This window comes from Chlamydotis macqueenii, chromosome 14 (genome assembly GCF_036417535.1).
Source record: "Chlamydotis macqueenii isolate bChlMac1 chromosome 14, bChlMac1.mat, whole genome shotgun sequence".
NCBI classification, from domain to species: Eukaryota; Metazoa; Chordata; class Aves; order Otidiformes; family Otididae; genus Chlamydotis; species Chlamydotis macqueenii.
In genome coordinates this window covers 16,088,687-16,109,923 of record NC_141569.1, presented here as the reverse complement: position 1 = coordinate 16,109,923, position 21,237 = coordinate 16,088,687, and the positions used below count along the sequence as shown (strand labels likewise).

At 42.4% G+C, this 21,237-nt stretch overlaps 2 protein-coding genes across 5 annotated transcripts in view; one reads left to right on the top strand and one right to left on the bottom strand.

Moving 5' to 3' along the window:
- The first annotated feature begins 1,106 nt into the window (after positions 1-1,106).
- PKD2L2 (polycystin 2 like 2, transient receptor potential cation channel) lies at positions 1,107-12,782 on the top strand. The gene is made up of 14 exons (XM_086759246.1): positions 1,107-1,152; positions 1,241-1,426; positions 1,665-1,798; positions 3,048-3,304; positions 4,072-4,293; positions 4,899-5,127; positions 5,649-5,819; positions 7,282-7,463; positions 8,863-8,983; positions 9,700-9,801; positions 10,984-11,063; positions 11,156-11,225; positions 11,997-12,109; positions 12,515-12,782. Exons 1-14 carry the CDS (start codon positions 1,107-1,109, stop codon positions 12,630-12,632), a joined length of 2,031 nt encoding a protein of 676 aa, XP_086615372.1. The 3' UTR covers positions 12,633-12,782.
- A 2,734-nt stretch (positions 12,783-15,516) lies between these two features.
- Positions 15,517-21,237, bottom strand: part of FAM13B (family with sequence similarity 13 member B) — a 49,196-nt gene continuing 43,475 nt past the window's right edge. For all 4 annotated transcript variants that reach the window (XM_086758527.1, XM_086758530.1, XM_086758528.1 and 1 more), the window contains 4 exons: positions 19,884-19,967; positions 19,615-19,787; positions 19,094-19,195; positions 15,517-17,875 (listed from right to left, as the gene is read on the bottom strand). In XM_086758527.1, coding sequence (XP_086614653.1) covers positions 17,752-17,875; positions 19,094-19,195; positions 19,615-19,787; positions 19,884-19,967 — 483 coding nt within the window. In that variant the 3' untranslated portion in view covers positions 15,517-17,751. The remainder of the gene's footprint in view (positions 17,876-19,093; positions 19,196-19,614; positions 19,788-19,883; positions 19,968-21,237) is intronic.

The following is a 21,237-nucleotide window of genomic DNA, read 5'->3' as shown; positions in this document are numbered from 1 at the left end:
GAAGCGTTAAGGCTGTAACCATGTTTTCCCTCCTTACTCCTTTAACCAAGGGGTGACTGTGACTTACCTGACTGTTGGCTCTCAACAGGCTCTTGATCTGGATCACCCAATGGTTTGCATGCTGCTATTCACCGCCACCTCGCTCAAAATAACAATAAATACCATGAGATTTGATTTTGCCAAACTCCAGCCAACCTAATTTCTGGATTTTTTTCAACTGCAGTTGCTACAGGACAGCGTGTGAGGGTGGAACTAGCCTGAACTCCTCCCGGGGGGTGCAGAGTGCTGCTGCTAGTCAGCAAACCCCACGGGCATCTTCCAGAAGGGAAGAAATGAGTCTTGGCGTTACGCTACTCTGCTGTATCATTAAATAAAACCCCCGAATCTGAATGGCACAACACTATTAAACTCCCAACAAAACCCTGCAGCTCTACCACCAACGCGTCTCCTCAGGGCTGCCCGAGCAATGGAAAACACCACAGTAACTCCTCTCGCTGTGTTCTCTGCAGGTCTGAGCACCAGGCCTGGCACAGGAGCATCAGAAGTTCTGGTCGGGTCTGGGAGCCGCAGCAGCAGCTGAGCTGGCAGTGTTTGCATTAATATACATTTAAACGAACAGAAACAAGGCCAAGCTGAACGGATGGCTCTGAGCAACCTGATCGGTTGGAGATGTCCCCGCTCCTTGCAGGGGGGTTGGACTGGGTGGGCTTGAACGGTCCCTTCCCACCCAAACCATCCTGTGATTCTATATATGTTTGTTACTGCTGTTCACAGAAGAAGGGAATTTTCTAACTGCCTGAACTCAAGCTGGAAGGAGCCAGATGCTGCAATTTATCATTTAATTTCCCCCCTGGAAGGAACTGCTGCCAACACGGGCTCTGCCAGGCACCAGGGCTTTGCAGGGGGCAGGCCGGGACAGAGGCACTGGCAGCGAACACCGAGCACCGCTCACAGATATAAAATAACCCCGATAACAATAGCAACCTGCCAGGGCGGGAGGGGCAGCCCCCGCCGGGCCGCGGCACCCCTGCAGCCGGTGCGAGGAACCGGCCCCCGCCGCCCGTTGGGATTCAAACGGGGGAGCGGCGGGAGCCGGCCCGGCCGCCATGGAGCCGCCGGCAGAGCGGCAGCGGCCCGCCGTGGGGCAGAGGGGTGAGGCGGCCCCGCTCCCCCCAGGGCCTGCCCCGCCCGGGCCACCCTCAGCCGGCCCTGCCCCGGGGCCTCCCGGGCCTCGGCCCAGCTCCCCCGCGGGAGGGCAGCGGGTCTGGCCGGGGACCGAGGGCTCCGTCCCCTGACTCCCCGCCTGGCCCTTTCCCCCGAGCAGGTGCCGTGAAGCCCCGGGTCAGTTACAGAAGGCAACTGGAACTGAAAACCACCCTGCAGGAGCTGCTCATCTACATCGTTTTCCTGACAGACCTGTGCATACGTAAGTCATCGAGCGACCCAGGCGGCTGTTCACAAATACCCGATGTGTAAGCTGTACCTCTTTCACTATTTACTCCTTTCTCCACCTCTCTTCCACCCAAGAGGGTCACGTCAGTCGGAGTTGCCCTGACTGCCTTTTTATGACCTAATGACGGCTGAAGCGGAGAAGCAGGGTTAGAAGCCGTTGTCATCCTCTAATTTCAGGCTGTGAGCATCCCCTCTTTGCCCCTTCTTTCTAGTGGTGTTTGGCATGGTGAGCACAGACATGTACTACCTGAACAAAGTCATGTCCCATCTCTTCCTGGAGCCCTCCTCCTCCAAGGACAACGGGAGTGATTTTGGGAGTATTGGGAGCAGAGCTGATTTCTGGAGGGTAAGGCTTTCGTTGCAAAGATGTTTTCTTGGAGAGCAAACAAGGGAAGAAGCTCCTAGTGTTACTTGGAGCAATACAGTCTCACGGTTCTCCTAAAAGCCATGTGCTAGATAATATGCTTTCAGCTAAAGAAAGGCAAATAACTTCTTAAAATGCATTTGGATAAATTCTGAGTACAAACAATACTACTGATAATTCTGAATAGTCAGTCAAGGAAAACAATAGGCCAATTAATTGCTGCATCATATTCTCAATATTAGGCTTGATCTTAAAAGAACTTCAATAAAAACAGAATTATTTTAGGTTTACAAGTCTTTTGACTTTCAGCTGTTAAAAAAAAAGAATATTTATTATTTCCACTGGGGCAGCCAGGAGAACGTACCATCTTCATCCACCTGGTTTCCTGTGACATTACATCATGTTTCAGTGACTGTTGCAAAACACATCTCTCTGTTTTTACTACTAGGTGGAGGGCTTCCCAAAATTACCAGCATTGCCCAGCTGACAGCGGAAGGCAAAGTTTCTCACCGTACTCTTCCTTCAAAATGAAACTACCTGGTTATAGCAATTAATTTGGAAGAATTGTACTCCCTCTTATCATGGCATCTGTTATTGCTAGCCCATAAAATAGGGAGCCCTTGCTATACAGCGTATGTGCTGATGTACTAGAAATGGTTGTAATACATGCTCAGGTGGTGCCAGACCATGTGGGCATGTTGTTTTGTACTCGGCATAATGTTCTCCTCAAGTTCAATGCTTTTTATCTGCATCTAAGAAACACACAGAAAAAGAGGAATATTTTTTCCCTCGCCTTCAAAAATGAATACTTCTTCATTTAGATTCAGATGACTAAAAGCTTAGTCAGAAAGATATCCCAAAACAGATCTTCAGAAATTAAGATAACTAACAGATTTTGTTGAAACAACATACAACATTTGTGTTTAAACATATTTGCTTAGAATTCAGCAGAATTTTTCAGTGAAACCCCAAAGAGATGTATGTTGTAGTCTTACCCTGAATAATCCCATTACATATTTCTGAGAATTGCACAGGGATTAGGATTGAATCCTAGCAAAAAGATGTAAATATATTGTATTTGTAGGGCAGTACACAGGTGGGGATTGCTTGTGTTCTAGCTTAAGCTCTGTAGCTGTAAGTGAGAAGAATCCTGTAGAGATTTCTATGCTAAGAAGTGGGGCAATAGTGGTATTTAAATCTTTTGAATCTGTAAGCTCATTTATACATACAGTTTGCAGAAGGGCCCCTGTTGGATGGACTCTACTGGGACAAATGGTACGACAACATGACATTAACCCTCCAGAACGACAGCAGCCATATTTACTATGAGAATTTGCTGTTAGGAGTAGCCCAGATTCGCCAGCTGAAAGTACGCAACAACACTTGCTCCATCTATCCGTATTTCCGTACTTTTTTAGAAGATTGCTACAGTGAGTATCGTTACCAAGTGGAAGACAGGTCTGAGTTTGGTCTGAGGAACGAACCTGAGTAAGTCATCCTGTGTCAGCACAGAAATGTTTTTGAAAACCTAACCAAATCCTTAATGCCACTATTTGTCAGTTAGTAACAATTGTGCATGCAATTAGCTGAGTTTTTCTCTTGTTTACATTGAGATAAACCTTGGATTTGTTTTTGTGCCAATGTTATAGATGGGAATTGGCATGGGAAATTTATAGCAGAGAGACAGGAAGAACTGGAAACAGTGAGGCCAATTCAGCAAAAGCACACGTTAGTGGACCTATCTCCACTACCATCTCTGGAGAAATGCTCAATTATATGAGGCCTGAATTTAAATCAGATGTTTATAAATTAGAATCATGCTAAAATGCTCTTGAAACAGGGCCAAAAGGCTTGCTTCACACACTTCATTTAGCATTGATTTAACGCAATGAAAGAACTTGTGAACATGCTGCAGTAACAGTGAACTACGTAAACCAGAGATACTCCATTTACCTAGAAAGGTTTTAAGCTAATAAACTGTCTGGCCCACGTTGGGTGAAATCCAGATTCATAAGCAATTGCTGTTTTGTGAAGGTACCGAGTATTTAGCAAATAAGAGAAACAGGAATATTATAAGGCCATATGTTTCATGCATATTTCATGTAAAGAAAAGAGGTTTTGAAAGGTCTGGCTTAAATAGTCTGTTGTTGATGCAATGGTCTTTGTTGATACAAAGATTATATAAAATAAAAGTTAAAACTTACGTCAGTTCAGTTTCCATAAGCTGAGCAGCTTTGTTTTCCCATTTCTGACAGATGGGGATACACCTCAGCCTCCTCGTTATCCCCGTGGTACTGGGGATCTATGGGCTTCTACAGCAGCGGAGGGTATATCTTCACCTTACCTAAGTCGAAGCAGGAGAGCATGGAGAAGCTGGTGTTTCTCAGGCAGAACAGCTGGCTCACCAGAGGAACCAGGGTTGTTTTTATCGACTTCTCAACATACAATGCTAACATAAACCTCTTCTGTGTCATCAAGTGAGTTCTTACCTTTACTGCACATGTGAAATCCAACTTACTGAGGCATGTTGTTTCCGTAAGGACACAAGGAAAGGCTGGTCGCCTCAAGCCACATTTCTCAGGTCACAGCTGGCAAGAAAGCAATTCATTAAAAATGCAGAAAAATTCAGTTGGTGCAGGGAGCAGAATCAAAGCCTTCATTTCTGATTATTTTTTTTTTTTTTAATAGTTGGTCCCTGGTCAGTACAGCTAGTTGCTGCTGTCGGTTGGAGTAGATTTCATAGCCTTTTGCAAGGTCAAAGACTGGACTACTAGCCCTGCTGTCAGCTAGTGGAGGGAAAAGACTCAGGGTAGGGCGAGGTTGGCTCTTCTGAGACAGCAGTTTCTTTAAGGATTTTTAACCAAACACCATAGCTTTGATATCCCAAGAGCTTGTCTTTTTCCTCTCAACCTTCCCTACCCATCTTTTCATGGGGGACTTAGTGTAGTCCTTACAAGATCATCTTTCAGATGTAGGAGTTCCAGTAAGTTATTATTAATGTTGTAATAATTAATATTAGAAAATTAAGGGCTGAGAGGATTTAAAGAGATTGTAACTAACACCAGTCTCAATTTTTTTTCAGGCTGGTGGTAGAGTTTCCTGCAACCGGGGGTGCTCTCACCTCCTCACATATCTACTCTGTGAAGCTCCTCAGATACGTCACCTATTACGATTACTTCCTGGCTGCTTGTGAAGTCGCCTTTTGCCTCTTTATTGTTACATTCGTAATCCAGGAAGCTATAAAAATGGTGAAACTGAAAAAGAAATACTTCAGAAGTGCCTGGAACTGGCTGGATTTGCTGCTGCTGGTGGTGAGCTACCCCTTGACTTTCACCTCTGCGCTTGCCAGCCTAGGCTAGCACCGAACAGACAGCCAACAAGCCAGAACAGCCCAAATCTGTGTCTGGTTAGAGTCGGTCACCCACCGTTCTACACTGAAGATGGCCCACCGTGGTTCAGCACGCTTGAACTCTTTTCTGCCCTTGCTGTCAACTCACTGTGGTTCCATGTCCTTTCTACTCATCATCCACCTTGTTTGTTTTAACCTTAATCTTTGCAGAGCAGGGAAGCACTAGCACGTAACAGAGCTAATGCAGTAAAATTAGAGCGTATGCAGCATCTTACATAGCACAAGCCCAGAATTATCGCAGTACAATGACAAATTATTTGGCCAATAAACTCTTATATAGAGTTCATGATAAAACATCTAAAAAGCTCAGGTTCTTCAAATCTTTCTTCTTGAAATCAATACAGTCCTTCCTGTGCAAAATGACAGTCTGAAGAGAGGGCAGGTAGCTGGACTTCAGTTTCACTAGCTTCTGCTTTCCTTCAGGTATCAATCCTTGCCATTGCCTTTAACATCTACCGCACTGTAGAAGTGTCCCTGCTCATGGAAGAGCTGCTGGCTAATGACGAGGTATATCCAGACTTCTATTTCCTTGCATTCTGGCAAGTCCTTTACAACAACATGATCGCTGTCAACATCTTCTTTGCTTGGATAAAGGTATTGGCTCTTGTTCTTTTTTTTTTTGTATTTGAGAATCATAGTGTTTCTAAGCATAGCATGAATGTTCACTTTTATTACCTTTTCATGGGTGAGCTACAAGGTGGGGCTAAAAGGGAAGATTTTGTTTATAGGATTCCAGAAGAGTTTAAAATTACCTCCTTCTCATAAACATGGGCCAGACAAATTCCAAGTTCATAAAAAAAAGAATTTGCATGTGGGCAGCTGTCTCTATTGGAGCAGCTGGGAAATTATTGTGGCCAAACAACCTCCTCGAACTCAGTCTTTTCCTAGACCCAGTATTATCCAGGTCACAGCCTGACCTATACAGATGGCATGGCTGCAGTAGTTGAAGCTATTCGTAGCTTTTGTAGCCAAAAGCTGTGAAAACAGTAGCTACTTTTTAACTGCAGAGGAAGGAAAAATTTGATTCAGAAGTAGCTTTGTGCCAGGACACCTTTAATTTCATTCTTACTTGCAAATAGATTTGCTTGATCTGTGGATAAACTTCTCTAAGATCAAGGGCTACTTTTGTTTTTCAGCAGGTGCTCTGGGGCCAAATCAGCCCTGCGTGTTTGCATTCCATTGCCCCTAATCCACTAAGCCTGCTGGCCCTGGCTGAGGTCTGCACCCAGCAGACACCAGTGACTTCAGTTTGAGTGGGTTCAGTGTTCCCAGAGAACACTGGATGAAACTTCTCAAAGCCTTGCCTGATCCCAGGCTGCTTACAGGTGCTCTCTCCCCTGAGGTATTTGTAAAACTCCCAGCACAAAGCGTCTGGGAAACAGGCTGGGGAGGTGCTCACATCTGCCAGGAGAGATGAACATAAGCTGTCATGAACGGTCATGTCCTTTTAAAACAAACAGGCTTTTGGCCTTCCTCCACCTTCCTGGCCCAGGCTGCTGGAAGAAGCTGTTTGGGAGCACTGGCTGTTAACCAGTTCTGTGGACAGTCTTCCTCGTGACATCCATTCTGTACCCCAGCATCATCTTCCCCTCAGACTGATTACTGTTAATGTAGTAGCAGCACAACTGTGTTTATAATTAATGGCTGTCATTGAACAAAGCTTTTGTTCAGGCCTTGTTTCAGATCCAAAGTAAAAGAGAGCTCCTTACCAGTTCAGCCCGTCAGGGAATCCTCAGATGCAGCAGGGTGGTATGGCTTGCAATCTCCTTGACCAGGGGTCCATATCTGCTAGAACTGATCACACACACCAGTACCCAGCAAAGACCTGTCTACACACTATTAGCTTGAGCACATAAACATATTTGCCCCACAGAATATTTATCTTCTCCAGAAACACACCCAATCCTAGTCCTCCTTACAGATTCGTACCATGCAACTTATTTCCAGGTAAGACTTAACTCGTAAATTATGATTACAGGTAACATTCCAGAAATTCTGTTAAGAAGTTGCAATATATTTTGATCACCCAGTAACAATATGTTCTGTTCTCTTGCAGGTATTTAAATATGTAAGCTTTAACAAAACCATGACGCAGCTGTCTTCCACTTTATCGCGCTGTGCCAAAGACATTATTGGATTTGCCATCATGTTCTTCATCATTTTCTTTGCCTATGCCCAGTTAGGCTATCTGGTCTTTGGAGCACAAGTTGAAGAGTTTTCCAGTTTCCAAAACTGCATGTATGCTACTTTCTAAACTTTTTGATACAAAACCCCCAGTTGCTGCAGGTGCAAACCAGTTTCTGCTAAGCAGAACTTGAAGAGTACAGGTCTCCAACACTTAAGCTTATTTCACAGAGTAAAACCAATTTTTTTGGCCCTACAATCTGCTTACCAAAGCCTTCATATGTTCAAAAGAGACCACATGTACATTAAACAGCTCAGGGAAGTGTAAGGAGGGGAAGCTCAGGAGTAGTTCACCTGATGGAGCTCTTAGTCCCCACAGCTCTCAGAAAAACTTTGCCACGTGTAACCAAGCCCCTAGCAATCGGGCAGGGCTGGCAGCAGATTGGGGTTTTTTTGCCTCTTTGAAAAGCAGGAATCTGAAACTACTCAGCAGATGTGCCTCTGGGTATGTGACATGGTTCCCAGCATGAAAACTGCAGAATGGCTTCAGAGCACAAGCTGAGCATGTTTGCAAACAGGAATCACAGAATGGTTCGGGTTGGAAGGGACCTTAAAGATCATCTAGTTCCAACCCCCCTGCCCTGGGCAGGGACGCCTTCCACCAGACCAGGTCGCTCAAAGCCCCATCCAACCTGGCCTTGAATTACAGCTCTTTTTAAGAAGACATCCAGCTGCATAGCCAAGAGTCCTCAGATCCCATCTGCTGGCTTTTACTTTCTCCGCCAGATTTTCTTCAGCCACTCACTGTGGCAACAACATCAGATCAATTCCAAATGCCAGCTGGAACTGGTTTTGATGGTCCTTGCACCTCATAGCAGCCCTAACCTGTCACCTGCAGCGTACATTGTGTTTTAGCCCATGGCTACATTTCTTACAACTTCAGAGAGATATCTTTAGTGTACCAGATTGTTAGAAAGCAACTTTCCATGTAAAATTAAGGCATTTCTACGCCAGAAAAATAGCTCATTTTGGATCCACTCGGATGCGAGACAGTTCTAAGATGCTGCAATATAGAGAAATAAAAATTTGTCTTAGCTAGGAATAAAATCCCCTATAGGGGGACATAGAGACCTATACTCTTACCTTCTGTGCTAACAGGAGATGAAGGATTGTGAAGCTAGAACAGAAGGGAAATAATTTAAAAACAAAACAAACCAAACAAAAAAAAAATCCCTAAACCCCAAAACGCCCCCAAAACCCCAAACCCAGGTGAATGATCCAAAATGGAAGTATTTTCTCATACAAGCCATTTAAAAATTCCTTTGTACTTTCAAATTCTCAAATATATACTGAATGCCCAGTTTACCATTGCAGTATTCTCCTGGCTTGCCTTTGGATTGCCGTGACTGAGGTAATGTTCAGTCTCAACTGCATGTAGTGCCTTTTTTTTTTTTTTTAAATAATGCTCTCTAGAGAAGCCAGTCAATCTCACTGTTGTATTTTTTACTCACAGCTTTACACAGTTTCGTATTATACTGGGAGATTTTAATTTCGAAACCATAGAAGCAGCAGACCGAATCCTTGGACCTATTTACTTCATCACGTTTGTATTCTTTGTGTTCTTCATATTGCTGGTAGGTAGCATCTTAAAAATGCTTATCTTTTTGTATAAGAAGTAGAGAACTGTTGCGTAGTGCTCTGAGATGGTGTTTTCCACCCAAGATAACCGCGCTTGCCCTGGCTGCCCCTCAGTACACCCGGGCAGAGAGAGAGTCCGAAGTCTTTCGCAGGAGTTCCCAGCTGGGAAGACATTTCGCAGCTCTCCTTTCCTCCAAACAGCCACAAATGGGGCTTTTGTACCCCAAAACAAGCATGTGGCACCTTTCACTCTACAGCACCACCCAGTTTTGGAGATTTTAATTCCTGAAAACTTAATTTGGTGCTCTTAAAAACTGCATAATGTCAGCCTTGTCAGGTAGGAAGGTTAAAGAGAGACTTTGATGGGACTGCGTAGGTGTGGGTTTGCTTCATCAGTTAGATTGATGTTTTCATTAATTACTTCAGATTGAAACGCTATCTGAAAAATCTACAAGTATATGACAGGAAACCCATTACCTCCAAGGAACTGAGGCTTTTACCCAATACTGTAGATGGGAAATAAGCAATTTGTTTCCCAGAAATATTCCTTAAGACCCTAAGAACATCAGATAATTTAACTGCATGAGGAGCACATCTGCACCCAGCAAAGCCCTTCAGATCCATTCGTTGTGTGCACTAGTATGGAGCAGCCCCAGCGTAATACAAATGCAGTTTCCAGAAACACATGTCTAACTGTATCCCTCCTGTGCAGAACATGTTTTTGGCTATTATAAATGACACCTATTCAGAAGTCAAAGCAGATTTTAAAGTGATGCCCAGTCAAGAACTGCAGATCACAGACCTCTTTAGACGGGTAAGTAAACACTTCTGCAACTACTTCATTTGATTCCAGGTAAGAGGAGGAATTCTCAGCTACATCACTAGCAAAGAGCCTTAAACAGCTGGGCCATAACCATTTAAGAACGCCCAATATTTAAGTTTTCACTTTAAATAAATGTTTGACAGATACCAAGACACCCTTCCATCAAACCCACAGGAGCTCCTAATGGTAAGAGGAGCATAGGAGTTCAGGTGCAAGGAGCCTACCTTTACTTCAGCCATTTAAAAGCAATATTTAAGACCAGCCTGGTTTGTGATACATCCCATCACCAGCTTTCTTCAGAGCTTACTGTTGCTGCTCTTCCAAACTGAGAAACTAAAGATATTCTCTGCATGGGAAGACAAGTAGAAATACATACCTTTAAAGCTCCACAAAATTCAGACCATTTTTATGTGCCAGAAATTAGTACAGAAGGGGAACAAATCTTCCCCTAACTTCAGTTCGACTTGAAATTATGACCTCCTGCTTGCCTGCCAAATGCGTATACCAAAGCCAAAGAGATTGCACGCAGTTGTGTTGCTGGGACAAGCCAGTACCTTCACCTAGAAACCTGACTTTAACTGGGGAATACAGTATCGCCAGTGAGATAAACGAGATTTAGAGGAGTGTGGGATGAGATACCTGTGCGTTCAGACTGTGTTTCTCCAAGTTGGCCTGCACTGACCCCTCTGCAGAGGAGGGCTGGCAGCCATATCTTCCTGAAGTTTTCCTGTAGGATTTTATCAGTGACGTGGACACAGGTTACATCGCTTTGCAAATCCAAGCTTTATGAAGGGAGGGGAAAGGGAAGTTCCTGGTGAGGATACAGCTGCTCCGGTCAGCAACAGCACAGCTTAGATTCCCCCAGCCAAGCTCATTCTCCCACTTATCCTGGACTACAGTAAGATTAAATTGACTCTGCGTGAAAACAGAAACTCTTAGCCGATTTGGTTGGCTATTACCTTCAGGGATTTCATGACAAATTTGAGATACAGCAGGGTAAGTTTTCTGAGATGAGCTAAGGGAACAAAGAAAGTGATGGACTGGTGGGATTTCTCTTTAATTGCCAAGGCATTATGCTGACAGTTTGTTCCTTGCATTTAAGCTCTTGTGCAAAAATGTCTCTGGTTAAACACAAACCAAGTAGCATGTCTAACTTTCCCTGTCTGTGTTCAGAGTTGCAATAAGGCCCTTGTCAAGCTCAAGCTGAAGAAACCAGGGACAGATACAACTCAAGCAGACGAGAGCTTGGAAAGGTAGGATCTCAGCATTTGCTGTTACCTGCGGCACGGAGCACAGACCTGTTCTCACAAGACTTCTGTCTCTTCTCATTTGTGTGCATGACAAGCAAGGAATTTTCAGCCACTAAAAGGAAGGATATTTCTAAGCTTTCCGATGGAGATCGTGATGATGAAGAGGTAGGCTTTATTCTTTCCTATATTCTTAGAAACTGATGATTATACTTCAGAAGTTTAATGATACAAAAGGAGTCACAGTTGTCCCCACTGTTAGTTATAAAGCTATTTCTCCACCGTAAGAATAAATAAAAATTACTAATTATGCCAAAAACTTCAAATGAAAGCTTATTCGGGCAAGGTCATACACTACAACAGCAGAGCTGGCAGTAGGGTGAGGTCAGCGTGTCTTAGCAGTGATACAAAATTGTGAGCTGGGCATTTGCCCAAACGTTAAACAGAAACAGATGTATAGAAAACAAACAAGTTCTACAGCAATGGATTGGGTCATAGGCTGCAGCTACAGCAAAAAGAAAGATTACTGTACCTTCCTTTTGCCTTACAAAAAGAAGGTTTCCAGCAGTCTTTGGCAGTTCCGTATCTGCGGTAAGCCTGTGCAAGTACTTCTAAAACATATTTTTTTAAAAAAAAAAATCACTTCCGCAACAAGAGAGGGGAAAGCCCCTTGGCTATCTGTAAACGCTGCTACACACAATGCTTACAATCTCTCTCAACTCTGAAAAGAAATGTTTATTCTTATACCCTGTCTTTTTGGAAGGGCCAGAAGGAAAATCTGCTTTCAGGTGGAGAACATTTTTCTCCCCAAAGCTGCACATATCCTTTCCTGCATGCACGCCCCCTCCCTGCACGACTGACTGTGTTACAGGTGTCCCAGCGAGCCAGGCTGGCTTTGTGATTATTTTGTTTATTTTAAATCCCTCTGGTGTTGAATAGAGCCATCTGAAGCTGCAGAAAGAGAAAGAAACACTTAGTCCGAAGCATCCATCTACTGAGGGCGTGGACTCAGTCACAGCTCAGAGCTACGTCTCCACTGCAGAATTTCAGCAGTAAGTGTGGGTGGGTGTTTTGCAGTCTTACTCCCATCCACGGGCAGCTGCAGCCCGAGCTGAAAACCTCACCAAGTGGCAACCTGAGAGACAGAAGATCAACAGAAAGTAGTGATTTTAAGATATTTTAAGTGCTCTTCTACTGGCTGAGAACAGCTGCCCTGAGGGAGGGGAGAAGGAAAACAGAAGAATTTAGTGGAGCAGCTCGTAAGGACATTAATCAAGAATGAGGTGGGACAAGAATTTAAAATATTGTCACTCTTCCAGAGCATCACCTTGTGGCTGCCCAGGGAGGGGGACAGATACTGTAAGCCCTTGTGCTTTTGAAGTGGTATTTCAGGACTCGGATGCAATGCAAGTTTAAGAGCCATCTCAAAGATATGTGGCTGTATTTGTGTGTTCTAGGCTCTTCAGGTACACAACTGAGTTGGAGAAGGAATTAAATAACACTAAAGCAAAACTCAGGAGGATTATACAAAGCATGCAACAACTGAAGGATGCTTCAGGCAAGATGGCACAGTAAGACGCATGAGCTCACCTGGTAACAGAGATGGCCTGACTCTTCACACAGTTTAAATAAATCCAAACTCTCCCTCTGCCCCCTGCCCTCTTTATTTTTTTCTATTTTTGGATAAGAGAAGCAGGAATGTTAATAAAGGTTTATACCATTGTTGCTTCTGGGTCTTTTCTGAGAGTTTCAGGTGCTGCTTCAACTCTGAGAAGAACTACCCAACCTTGCTAGAGTTTTGGGTAGGCATCTCTACAAATGCCTGAATGACATTTTTCTCTGCCCTGTGCTGGGGCTGCCGTGAGACGCAGAGGCAAGGTAGCTGCTCTTGCAACCAGGAGAGCAGATCACGAGCCGTGGCAGCACCCCGGGCCTGCCAAGCCCTCGATTGCCAGCACAGTCCCGCGTGTGGCACATCAGCGCTCACTTCCCCAGACCGCTTCCTTGTGCTAGCTCACCTGCTGCCAAGGTTAATCCTTATTTCTCAACATTTTTTGTTCCAGGCACCCTTTGCTTCCAAAACAGGTTACTGTTGCCTTCAGAGAAAAAAAAAAAACAAAAAAAACCAACAAACTATTCTTTCAGGAAACCAGTTAATCAATCAGCGATTTATTCTGCTCAGCCCTTCACAGCTGGGACCGCTAGAGGGAGCTCTGCCCCGCCCTCGCACCAGCCCGAATTCTAAGAGCATCTTTGTCATTCCTAACTGCACTTACACCCATCGCGCCCTCGAGAGAAGGCGTTACGTTCAGGCCAGAAACTAACTGCTCCTATTTGTTCTTCGCTGGGACTCAGCCACAGGAAGAAATAAAACACACATCCAAATGCCATCTGAACACAGGCCATCACGAGGCTGCAGGACTCCACCTGCACCACGCAGTCCCTGCCCTGGGGAAAGTTCCACAGCTGTACATCTCAGATCCTGCATGACAAGCAACCTCCAGCCTCCAAAGTATCCCAAAACTTACATAAACCCTACAAGGATTTATAATATTATAGAGCCTTATGTCCTGCAGAGCACTATCAAGGTCTCTGGTCTCTCCGGATCTAGGCACACTGTGGAGGAGCAGCGTCACGGAGAGGAGATGGAGAGCGTTTGAAGGGACCCGGAAAGAAATCAGTTCAGCCCAGTAGCGCAACGTAGCCACGCACTGGTTTGCCTGTCAGGGTTCACCAATTTTCCTGGCCAAGATGAGACATCCTCTCTCTTCTAAAAGGGACCAGTTGAAAATAAAACCACCTCTTCCCTTCCCCCAGGATTTCTTGTCGCAGTATCCCAGAACACATAAGTCACCGATGATCTGTTTATCTTGATTACTCAATAGCCTGACATGCAGGAAAGCAGATCTATTGCAGCTTTGGCATCTCCGACCTTTCTTCCTCCTGGCAACCCCTCCCATAAAAAGAAGTCTCGAAACCTTTAGCCACAATTACTCACCCAGAACTTCATGGAAGAGCTTTCAAGCACTTCTCATCCTTGCTCTACTCCTGCGGGGCACAGGAAACCTCTTTATAGCCTGCCTCACTTCTGCCAGCAAGCTCCTTGCCCCGCAGTTACATAACAGCTCAAGCAAACCTGTTGGAAGAGGTAAAGCTTGGAATACTATACATCCGCGTTGTCCTCAGCAAGGAGGATCTTGTCCCAGTACGACTGACGTTTTTGCACCCATCTTTCTTCTCCATTTTGGCTAGTGTTGTTTAAACACAGGTTTATTTTCCTTCACTAAAATCTTAGTTCATTGCTTTGCAGCACATGGATTTTAAACAGTTCCCAACAAATCACTATTTGAGGGACTTTCACCTTCTCATTAGCATCCTGATCAGAGCAAGTTTCGCTGAATAAATAATGCTAAGGAAAAACAAAGGATCTGTAGATCAGATCCTGATCTGAACAGATCTGTAACAACCTGGTTCATTCTTCAAGCCAGTGTCCTAACAATGCATGCTTTTTCCCCCATCTTCAGAGGAAAGATGTCATCAGAGGGAAGGTTATTCTGTCCCACCCTACAGAACGTACTGAAGGCTGCTTTCTGTCTCCTCTCCCGCACTTGGCTCCCTCAACTTCCTTGTTGTTTGTCTTGTTCCCATTCACCTGCACTGCCACACATCCACAAGCAGTCTTCAGGAGCTCTTCTGTCTCCTGCCAGGCTTTAGGCTGAAGAAAGGTGGATTTACACAAAATACAATAGAAAAGTCAGTTTTAAAGACTTCAATCACTTTTCATAGGAACTTACATCAGTATACAATGAAGAAAAATCCATCTCATCCAGAGGAAAACCATCCTCTTGTGTTTACAGAGGTGTGTGCAATAACAGTGTTTTCTGGCCACAAGCCCAGCAGTAAGTAACTGCTGCAGTACTGATTTTAAGGCTAAGAGATCATTATGGATATAGAGCCACAACCAAATACTGCTCATCAGCTGAAGGTGTATTCATCGGCAGTGAATTAATCAGCCCAGTAACCGCTGAATCAGGTCTCTGCCCCATCTACTCCCAAAGTTGCCACTGCTGGAGCAGGAATGGGCGAGACTCACAGTTTGCTCCTGCGTCATCGCACAGCAGGCTGACACCCTAGCAGCAGCTGAAGCCCACTTCGCACAATAAGCCAAGCTGTCGTCAGCTGAGGAGCTGATGCAGTCACTCTCCTGCTGTCTCTGCTGAGAGCCACGGTTTAAACTGGTAAAACACGGCTCACACTGCTGCAGTTTCATCAAGGGCTGTCTCAGCACCTGAGCCACCGCCACTGCGGGTGGCTCTGCTGGCAGGCTGCGGCACTTGGACCTGCCTCAGCAATACTCCGAAACTACAAACACATACTGGAATAGCAAAGGACTCTGTATTTCTTTTTAAGAGATGGCAGTGGAGGAGAAAGCACGATGAGAAACAAAGATGTATGACAATAAAGGTTAAGGTACTTTTATTATAAAAGTCTATACAATGAGCACCAGACATAGCAATGCAATTATATCTGGTTTAGTTATATATATTCCATATCTATATATCCATATAGATATATAGGTTTTGCTTTTACCAAAGTAAAACTGTTATATCACAAAATGCCTAGTTCTACCATTTATTTATTGCTCAACAAGGATGGCACAAAACACACTCAGCATAACTGTTGCCATGCTTACCTACTATACTGAATAAACAGCCAAACACCGCATAACAAACACAAAGCAGCTGTTAATTCTGAATTGGAACCAGTCTGATCACTCACTCACTTATAAAAATATTGGAATCATATAGATTTAAGCATTATAAAGGAGGAATATATTATTTAAAACATTTAAATAGTGCATATTGACATTTTGCATGTGGTATATAAAACACAAACATTCATGTACAACACTATACAGTACACATTAGTTTCAATGTTTGGATACACCCGTGTCTGCAGACTGATAGAAAAGTAACTGAAGTGTACATTGCACAATGGAACTGAAGAAAATTGATAAATGGTCTCAAGACTAGTTTAACCTCATAATTCTCTAAGGTCCCAGATAATTTTGCAGGTTTATTTTTTGTTAAAAAAGGCATACCACCAGTGCTCATTAGTTTTAGTGCTTTTTTTTTTTTTTCTGAATTCCAAAATTTCATGCCTGTAAGCAGAGTAAAACAAAATAAGAAGTATTCTACAGTACACAGATGAAATCTGAGCACTAAATATTCTACTTTCAACCTATTTCATATGCTTCATGACAGAAGAGCAGGTCTATGAGGTTACATGCTAGCCATTTCTTCGTTGTGATAAAGTTCATTTTTGGTCTTTCATAAAGCAGTGTGAATAATAGCTATGTTGACATCAGCCAGTCATAAAAACATGCAGTGAGAATAGGTGCATGCAAAACATGGCCACAATCAAATTGATACATTGAAGGAAAAAAAAAAAAAAATTTGAGAAAGCACCAGTTAAAATTAACACTTAGATTCTGCCAGATCAAAACCAGCTGCTGATGGCTGTTGCAGAGCGTAAAGCTAGTAGCTAAATCATCATTCAGCACAGCAGATGTGATACTCAAAACATTATTTAGTTTCAACTCTGAAGCTAAATCATGCAAGGCCCATAAACTGTTTTGCTTACATCATAAGGGTTAGGTAACTTATTTTAATTCTCCAACTGTAAAATAAAATGGTGATAAACAGCAGTAATTTTTCACTCAAAACCAACAGTTCACCCTGTGGTGCACATTAACCACCCTGATTTTAGCCCTTGATACCATACTTATTTTGGGTACAATGCAATTTTAACTGTCCTAAGCCAGCTCTTTTCTGTTAGAGCTACGCAAGTCTGAGTGCCATCAGATTTCCCATACACAGAAACGTTCATCGTGTTCCTCAAATCTTCCGAAAGTGGAGATGCAGTATCCAATTCAGACAAAACACTATGTCACCACTAGTTGATAAACAATAACCAATAAAATGATAAAATGAACAACAGTAACATAAGTCCTGTAGGCAGCATGTGATATAACTTTTCAGATTTCCAAGTTTTAAAAGACACTGAGCAAGGTCACTTTCTGATTTGTCCACTGTCATCTTTATCAAGGAGGAAACATGACCACTAATGAGCAAAATCCACAGATGTTAATTATTACTGTGTTCTAGGTGCAACTTAGAATACCAAAAATTAAAGTTGTTCCACAGCAGTCCTTTGAAAGGAATTTCAGTCTGTTTTTTACATGTTCCAGGAAAAAGAGCTGTACGTTTAATTTGCTGACTTTTTTTTCCCCCCATAATAAAAAATAGGCAAGAAGAGTAGTTCACTGTAGCATTATGGTATTAATAATTTCTTCAATAATGCAAAAAGTTGGTAATAACAAAAGTCTCAAAGTTCTTGAATGCTAAAGAAAAAAAAAGCTATGATTGTTTTGCAACAAGATGGACGCATCTGTAACACAAAATTCTGATGGAAACTGTGTTTGCTAAAGTTGGATAAAGCAGTCTCGAACTTAGAAATCTTACTTGCTCTCTAGATAGGACCCACTTACCCTTCAAACGTTACCGTGGCACCACAATAAAGTGCACAAACTGGATTCTTTCAACAGTGCATGACAAACGAACACAAGCACCCAATAAGTACAGTGGTAGTATACGGAAACATCATCTTATTCAACGGGCTGGAGGAATAGAATTTAAATTGATTTTGAAGAATCTTGTTTGCTGATAAGGACTTCTAACAGCCTAAGTTTGGCTTTAATTTTCTTGTATTCCCTGTACTCGTCAAGCATTGGAACTCGATCTTCTTTCTGTACATTCCTGTAAAGAGAAGAACACCTAAGTTTCAAGAAAATCCTCCACACTGCAGCAAGCCAAACACAAAGGCAGCAATGTGCAGCTATCTTAGGGCAGATAAAAACATTTTTGGCAGCTGGTTCACCAATAATAGACGCATTGTTATCTTTTAGTTCACTGTAGTTGAAATTGCCATCAGCTAGCAAAGTGAACAGAAAACCCAGCAGCATTTACTCAGCACAACTGTTGCAGCCCTGTTTATAAATCGTTCTCTTACGTTCTTCTGGAGATTTTATTAACAGGATACAAAGACTAATTTCAGATCCTGTGCATGTATTACAGAAAAATACAAATAAATTTAAGTTGATCTACATTTCCACTGTATGTACACTGACCCAGAAATTGTCAGCAGAGAATTATTCTTATTTATTTAAGACTGGACTATAATAAATTAATCTATTAATTTGAATTATATTTTAATCAACCCTTCATTATTAATCTTGTTATTTGCAATTGAAGTCAAAAGCAGTCATGTCCCAAATTCAGTACATGTGTGATGAAGCCATGTTAGTGGAATATTTGTAACCAATGGCCCAGGAGTTTACAGTTCGGGAGCAATACAGTAGAAAGTACACTTAAGTGAGCCAGTCAAGAAAGCGACTGACCTCTTAAGAGTGTTAGTTTTGTTCACGAGGCGATACACCTCAAAAAACCTCCTATTACACACACTGGGCAGCAGTTCAATCAAATTTGTAACAACATATATTCAAATAAGAAGCCTAGATAACTAAATAAGAGCGAAACAGTACAGAGAAGAATAAAAATTATCTATCCCTTTGGTAAAGCAAACATCCACTGTCAGGACTGACCTACTGCAACAAAGGACAAACAGGCACATTTCCCTGCCCTATGTTAAAAACAGAGGGATAATATGAGGGGGTTGTTTTTTATATAAAAAATACCTTTTAAATAAATATTTTTAAATGTTGGTTTCTTTTAAATTAAAAAACACTTCTATTTTCATTATTCTGCTTTATAGACAGTAATAGAGGAAAGAAAACTGAGGAGCAGGCTTCCTCCACTATTAAAAATATACAAGAATGTTATCTCCTTCAGATTATTCACAGCAGAGATTAAAACAAATCAGATTCAATTTGGCAACATTCATATAGAATGATGAAAAAAACCACTTGGCTACAAAATGAGGCTGCTGTCCAGCATCTGGTTTTGTGCTAAACAAACCTTCCATTCTGCTGATAAAACTCCTCTTCAAATTCTCGTAATGTCTTACGTAGCTTCTTTTTTTCAGCTCTGGCTTTCCACAGTTGCTCTAATAATTCAGGCCTAAAAATTTCAAGTGAAAGAAAAATACTGTTGGCCATACAATAAAATTTAAATTCTTCAAACCATACTTGAAAATAACTGAGCTAGCTGAACTAATAATAAATTTGTCTTGCTGATAAGGAATATGCTGTCTGATGGTGAAACACTGAGAACAAACTAGTCATTAATAAAAAGGTATAAATTTCCTGCTGTCTACACAGCTCAAGCAAAGCCGAAGAAGGTTTAGAAGATGCTAAACAATTGACTGAGTACAAAAAGATCTTAGACATGTCAGAGCAAAGAACATTAATTCAAGCCAAACACTTCTGGGAAGTGCTGAACGTGTCACTCCCACCCAACATCACATATTTGGTATCGTGACTGTAAGTGCAATTATTGCAACTTCTAGAACAGAACTAGTCACTCCTTATTTTACATACATGGAAGCAGCGCGGGTGCTTGACAGCCTAAGGTCCCGGGTCAGTTTCTCTTGACCGTCTTCAACATCAGACTCAGAGTTTTCAACTGGGCTTAAAACAGACGGTGTTTGGGCAGCAGGTTGTAGGATATCATTCAGGTCTGTAGACAAACCATCACTTTCCTCCTCTTCTTCCTGAAAGTCAAAGCAGAATTTCAAAACTAATATGAAATATTTCAGTTCCCCATTGCAAGTGCTGGAAAGTATTTTTTAAAAATGCACTGTACACACCTTTATTTCTTCAAAGAAATGGGCAGTTTCACCTTCAATAATGGGCTGTAGCATCTGCCCCCGCCTCTTGGTTGATGGTGATCCCTGAAAAAATTTAAGTTTGTTTCATTATGTGCAATTAGACATTAAACGCTGTGTGTGGTCAGAATTTTACCCAAGTCATCTAATACCTAAAAGTATTTCTTCTTTCAGAAGAATAAAAGACTGCAACCATACTTACAGAGCACAAACAAAATAACCACATAACCCAAAAAGCTCAGCTGCCCAAAGTATCCTTGCCATAGAATTAACTGTCATAGCTTATAATTTATATAAAAATACTCTATTTCAGACTCAAAATAAAAAGCGCTCACTCTTTCCATGTTTTGTAGAAAATTCATAAAGCAAAATGACATCTCTGAATTTCTTATTTACTCTCGTTCCTCCCAAACCAAACTACAGGGAGATTATCAAGTTACACAAGGCCAGAGCCATTTTTTGTCTTTTACCAGACATACACTGGAACGGAATAATACTGCCAATAACATTGCCAATGCTACTAACTTATTTTTCTAGACTACTCTGAAGACTGGCAATTAGGAGTGCTATGTAAGACTTATCTACTGCCACCTTGGTGTCAAGATCCTTTGAACTTCAGCCTAAACAGGTGTCACTGTTCTGTACAGGAATTGCTGCTAGCTGCCTGTTGCGCATTATGCCCTGCTCATCCGTTATGCCTGGACAGCTCAAGCAATTTCAACAGATGGACTCTTTGAACAGGAAGAAGGTGGAACATGAAAGCCACGCAGACCATGACCTGTCAAAAAAGTTTAGTTTGTGAAAAGTAAATAGCTTCCTGCTTCTTTGGACATTTCCATACAGGCTGTGATTAGTATACCGTGATGCCATAAGAAAGATCTCAGGGAATCAAGTGTCATATAAACCAAAAAACAATTTTTGAAATATCTGGCACTGAATGTGTTCTACCTAGAAGCTACCACTGAACAATCCTTGGTAATTAGAGTGCCACTCAACTGTCTTACAGGTTTCAAAAGCAGAGGCCTGTGAAAAATATTTTACAAGGTTTGCCTACAGCACAGATTAGGAATTATGTTACCAAGATCTCTTCTGAATTTTAAATCATTGGTTGGCTATTACCCATTACAGCCCCAAAAAAACAGCAGCTATGATCTAGTCATAAGGCTACTAATAATCACAGAATCATACAATAGTTTGGGCAGGGTCTAGGTCTAGACTAGAGAGTAGTCTAGAGTCTAGTCTAGACTAGAGACTAGAGAGTAGTCTAATCTAGTTTATCATATGTTAAGATTACTCTAGTCCATCCAGTCTAACCTCCCTGCAATGGGCAGGGTCA

Coding starts and splice junctions, on each gene's coding strand:
- PKD2L2 (XM_086759246.1), top strand. CDS start 1,107: ATGGAGCCGCCGGCAGAGCGGCAGCGGCCCGCCGTGGGGCAGAGGG. Junction 11,064..11,155: donor GCAGACGAGAGCTTGGAAAG/GTAGGATCTCAG, acceptor GTGCATGACAAG/CAAGGAATTTTCAGCCACTA. Junction 11,226..11,996: donor GAGATCGTGATGATGAAGAG/GTAGGCTTTATT, acceptor GGTGTTGAATAG/AGCCATCTGAAGCTGCAGAA.